The 5,651-nt window shown below is 37.5% G+C and overlaps 1 protein-coding gene across 1 annotated transcript in view; it reads right to left on the bottom strand.

Annotated features, from left to right (window-relative positions):
• LOC106472205 (glutamate receptor ionotropic, kainate 2-like) overlaps positions 1-5,651 on the bottom strand; it is a gene marked incomplete at its 3' end in the record, with an annotated part of 18,620 nt that overhangs the window by 8,373 nt on the left and 4,596 nt on the right. The window contains exons 3-7 of the mRNA XM_022400808.1: positions 5,474-5,614; positions 5,006-5,209; positions 3,269-3,634; positions 2,524-2,656; positions 2,207-2,410 (exon numbers count right to left, since the gene is read on the bottom strand). Coding sequence (XP_022256516.1) covers positions 2,207-2,410; positions 2,524-2,656; positions 3,269-3,634; positions 5,006-5,209; positions 5,474-5,614 — 1,048 coding nt within the window. The remainder of the gene's footprint in view (positions 1-2,206; positions 2,411-2,523; positions 2,657-3,268; positions 3,635-5,005; positions 5,210-5,473; positions 5,615-5,651) is intronic.

The raw sequence follows: 5,651 nt of genomic DNA, 5'->3' as shown, positions 1-5,651 counted from the left end.
CTTACACTGTAAATTAGGGACGGCTAGCGCAGATAGCTCTCGTGTAGCTTTGCGCGAAATTCAAAACAAAGAAATCCTTGCACTTAATGATACTGGAATATAATGGAACATGGATCAATATGAAGCAAGAGGACCATTCAGAAAGATATATGTAACAAGTCGTACCCAAAGTGTGGTATGCAAAATGCGGAATTTTATAATACATAAGAATTCACCAACATAAAGGCCAGTGTCAAAAGCCGTTCACATGACACACGTAATCAAAAAGGATCTTTCACAGCATATCCATTCAACCGTCGCACACCGTAGTTGGAGAATGAAACAATATTCTATTCTGAGACATGCCAGTGCAATCTGGCTGATGTAATTGGCACTAAGAAACCATCCTTCTCCTACAATGAGTGGCTCATGGATAGTATGCAGGGAATAGGTATACTTTTAACACGACAACCTTACAACAGATCCTTTTGCAATGGAAACAATGCCGCAGGGCTATTGCCAAGATGTATTTTCATCAGATAGAGCATGGCCGGACATGGCGACATGTACTGCAACGACGTGGTGAGGCTCCAAAATCATTTTAATATAACGTACTCATCCTATATATATATAATAATAACCATTAAGAAATTCTTTACAAAATCCATTGTAAATCCCAGTCGTCACCTTAAATTCATAACGGATATTAAGGTGGTTTCATTTGACTTCTACTTTAGGAATTATATGAACTTTTAAGGGTAACTGCCTATCCACAACTGGCTGCAGACAGTGACAGGCAGTAGGAGTTGAGACGTTGTGGTTGTAAGCACTCAACTCCTTACCCTTAATTGAGTTTCCATGATTACTGGCTAGTTTAACATCAGCGTTTGGATGTTGTCTAGTAGATGGGATATCCCTAACGCATTTGGGAGTTATTACCACAGGCAATATCTGTTTTGCCCGGCATGGCCATGTAGTTAGGGCGCTCGACTCTCAATCTGCAGGTCGCGGATTCGAATCCCCGTCACCCCAAACATGCCCGCCTTTTCAGCTGTGAGGGCTTTATAATGTAACGGTCAATCCAACTATTCAAATTCGATGACGAGGAACCCACTTTGAGTCTAATAATGGCTGGAGACGGCTTGAATGGGTAATGAAGAAAAACTTTAATATAACGTTGTACATTATATTAAAGTTTTTCTTCATTACCCATTGAAGCCGTCTCCAGCCATTATTAATCCCACTATTCGTTGGTAAAAGAGTAGTTCAAGAGTTGGCGGTGGGTAGTGATGACTAGCTACCTTCCCTCTAGTCTTACACTGCTAAAGTAGGGACGGCTAGCGCAGATAGACCTCGTGTAGCTTTGCTCGAAATTCAAAAACAAACAACCAATATCCGTTATGACTTTATGGTGACGACTGAGATTTAATATGGATTTTGTAAAGACCTTCTTAATGCTTATTTTATATTAAGTTCATTATTGTTTTATAGTGCTGATTTTAATCGCCTATTAACAATTAATGTAATTGATTGTTCTTGTTATTTCTATTATCAGAAAGCAATAAGATCAGAAAATATTATACATCCAAATCCTAGTAGAAGCAAGTCTTACTATTTACACATAGATAGTACTCAACCTTTGTACTCTACACGGCACACTTAGCTGTACATATAGCTGCTTTCTAGAAGACAACTGTCATTTAAGTATATTTTTTAAGAAGAACATCATGACCAAGTGATCTTCTCGCTCAGCAATAGGCGTTGTTTTTAGCGAACAAATTATTTTATAATATTTCTTACAGTTGCAAACCAACAATTTGTATTAATTTTACGAAGGGTGTTTTAAGACCCAGTCCTAATCTTTCTTACAGTTCAAACCAACAATTTGTATTAATTTTACGAAGGGTGTTTTAAGACCCAGTACTAATATTTTTTACAGTTGCAAACCAGCAACTTGTATTAATTTTACGAAGGGTGTTTTAAGACCCAGTCCTAATATTTCTTACAGTTGCAAACCAACAATTTGTATTAATTTTACGAAGGGTGTTTTAAGACCCAGTCCTAATCTTTCTTACAGTTGCAAACCAGCAACTTGTATTAATTTTACGAAGGGTGTTTCAAGACAGTTTTATTGCCACAGTTATCTCCTGTTTACACCTACAATGTACTTTATTTTCTTTTTTATTTAATATAAAAAGGGTGTTGTTTTTTTTTTCAACTAACTTACCACGAGGGATATTGAATGAATCTCGGACTTTTTTAATACCCCCATGAAAAGAAGAAACGAAACTACCCCTCTTCTGCATCTCCTGGAAGGCTTCTCGATATAGCAACATCTCGTGCTTCTCAAAGAAATCAACGGTACTGGTGTTTTCTACACAGCCATACTCCATGTTGGAATCATGCACGAGTTCCTCGAGTGACGACACTTCTGTAGATGTACATAAGCGTATCATTGTAAGAAAGAGTTACGAGCTCGTGCATCTCAAGAACAAAGCTTGTTATTTTTTTATTCCCTTCCAAAACGATAGAGAAACACGTTACCTTTGTCTGACCTCTCCACTGTCATGACGGACGCTAGCTTAGCTGTGTAAGCTGACACCAGGACGATTGTAGATATCCACCAAACGGCTAGGGTAATACGGGTGGGAAACTGAAGACGCCCTGGATCAATACTCTATTGATATCGATAGTAAATCATTCAACAGTTAATACTCATTTAAAACAATCCCATCTTGACATACAATTTCTAAAGGTACCAAACCATTCTTTAAAATTATATTTTCTTTTAAAGAACTGGCAACTGGGACTGGTATTCGAACCCACTTATGACTGATCGAATTAATAGATATTCCAACTACATTACCGGGTTTCGAATACCTCACCTTGTGATTTTTCACTTCGTTGCTTTAAAGAAAGACTTCAATACTTCTGACATATTCCGCTTATTTCGTTAATTTCAGCTACCGAGTGATCAGAAATGAGTTCAAATCCTGCCTGCTCACTTCTGTACAAAAACTACACGTTCGCTTAAAGCGATAGTGCTAGAACTTGTTGGTTGAAGACCTACGAATAAGACAGTCCAAACGTTTTGACTAACCCGTTTTTTTTTCAGCAAACTTCACATCGTGCCAAACAAAGAAATAATTTTGTTAGGATAAATGTTCTCGAATTTTCTTTTCTTTTCTTGCGACTGCTTCCCCTACGTGATAGTCTTCAGATCACTCTAGCATATTTTCAGTTATATAATCACATGTATTTAATTATTATAACCAAACATATATTTTACCTGATTCACTAACGAAGAAAATCCCAGCCACAGGGCGTGAAATATTCCCATTGGAGCAACATTCAGCTCTTGGCGTATTGCGCAATGTTTGCGATGGTCTTTCAACATTCGTCGACGTTGAACGCCCTCTGGTGTACAATTGCTGCATATTACAAGAACCACAGACGTGCCACACAGAGCCACTAATATTACTGCCCACAGCAAAGGTTCAAATGGTGAAAGGAATGCGAAAACATCTTTCTGGACCGCAGGATTGTAACGAGGTATCAGAATGGTTAGTCCAAGGTCGAAAAAGGGTTTTGTGAATGAGATAACTTGTTGACGTTCATAGTTTATGGTAAAGGCTCCAAGTCCAACATCTGCCCTCTACAGAGAAACAAACAAACAAATAAAGTTGAAAACTTCAATATTGCCTTTCAGTTTATGGAGATCTCGTGTTTATATGTTCATCGATTATTGTCTCATGTTCACACACTTTACTTGTGATAGAAAACAAACCCTTCATTTGCTCAACATCTTAGTTGTGACAGATAGAAACTTAGACAAACCCTTCATTTACTCAACATCTTAGTTGTGACAGACAGAAACTTAGACAAACCCTCATTTACTCAACATCTTAATTGTGACAGACAGAAACTTAGACAAACCCTTCATTTACTCAACATCTTAGTTGTGACACACAAACCCTTCATTCACTCAACATCTTAGTTGTGACAGATAGAAACTTAGACAAACCCTTCATTTACTCAACATCTTAGTTGTGACAGACAGAAACTTAGACAAACCCTTCATTTACTCAACATCTTAGTTGTGACAGACAAACTTAGACAAACCCTTCATTCACTCAACATCATAGTTGTGACAGACAGAAACTTAGACAAACCCTTCATTTACTCAACATCTTAGTTGTGACAGACAGAAACTTAGACAAACCCTTCATTCACTCAACATCTTAGTTGTGACAGATATATAATGTCAGTCATATAAATTTTTCATTTTCACGAAAAAGCTTAGTATGGTTCTCTAATCTTATAGTTTTTTTTTACTCTTATGAACATCATAAAGGTAAGAGCAAATGAGTGAAACATTTTATAACATTAAGAACTATTCATTAGAAAACAATAAAGCCATAATTTAATAGAAGAGCGAAACAAGACTGATAACAGTAGGGATATTTCAAGTAAAGGTTACTAACAATGAAATAACACATGCTTTTCAATTAAAGTGTTGAGTGAATGAAGCAATATTTAAGGGTTTGTCTAAGTTTCTATATATATTTGTTCTCATAGTTGAAATGGGTTCAAGAACAAATGTTCTTGTCTTCTGTGATGTTATCCACAAAACTAGTAATATGGTGCGTGTGATTTTCGATCAACTAACAAATACGCAGTAATAGTGTATTGTTTAAGTCTCTCAATGCCTCAAACCGGTGACTTTCAGCTTCAAAATTTAGGCTTTACTGGCTTAAACTCGCGGTTCGATCCCCATAGAAGGCACAGCGCAAATACTTCTTATGCAGCCTTATGCTTTGTAAAGCATCTTTACTTTGGGTCCCCTCCTCCCTCTAAGCGATTCAACTGTAAGCTTGTGGGCTTATAACGCTAAAAGTCGATTTCGATCCCCACGGTAGGTACGTCGCGGATTGCCAATTGTGCAACTTTGCGCTTATAAAAGAAAAACAAAAGCACCACCTGTCTCCCATCCATCTCAATATCAACCTCACCGGGGTTAACTTACCTCTTCCATCAGTTCTTTGACGAGCCCGCTCCAAAATCCAGTCTGGTGATCTTGACGACCGTAAGTGGCACTTAGCGACACAGTAAACTGAAAGTTTAACATTTCTTGCAATCTCAACAGTAGGTCTATACAATACCCAGTGTAGCGAAGGCTGTTCGGATCATCAGGTTTATAGTCCGGGTTGTCCACGACGAAAGGAGCATCCTGAGAACAGTATCGGTAATCTCCATAATTATATCTTTCTTACGCTGATAACTAATTAACTTAACAACTTACTATAATTAAAGTGCAAAAATAGGCTTAACTTGCAGTAGTAAAACAGAGAGAGAAGAACTACAGAGTGAAAAAATGTAAGTGACTTTAGACAAACAGATGAAAAGACAGAAAGCAAATATAAAGAAGGATAGAATTAAAGATTATAGAAAGGCAGACGAGACGCGGGAAAAAAATCGAATAAAGAAGGCGTACTTTTACTGTGACTACACGGAGAGTCATGTTAGACAAATCGTAAAAACTGTCCACGGGAGGATTCAAGGACTTTCCTGGAAAGACAGCTTTAGTGGAAAGGTCCAACTTTGAAGACATGTTTTCCAACTTCCACGTTCCAATCTGAAACAATAGTTCATCTCTTTGGTTAATTCTGTTC

This window comes from Limulus polyphemus, unplaced genomic scaffold (genome assembly GCF_000517525.1).
Source record: "Limulus polyphemus unplaced genomic scaffold, Limulus_polyphemus-2.1.2 Scaffold5156, whole genome shotgun sequence".
In the NCBI taxonomy this organism is placed as follows: Eukaryota; Metazoa; Arthropoda; class Merostomata; order Xiphosura; family Limulidae; genus Limulus; species Limulus polyphemus.
The sequence above is the reverse complement of the archived record's forward strand: the minus strand, read 5'-3'. Positions and strand labels throughout refer to the sequence as shown.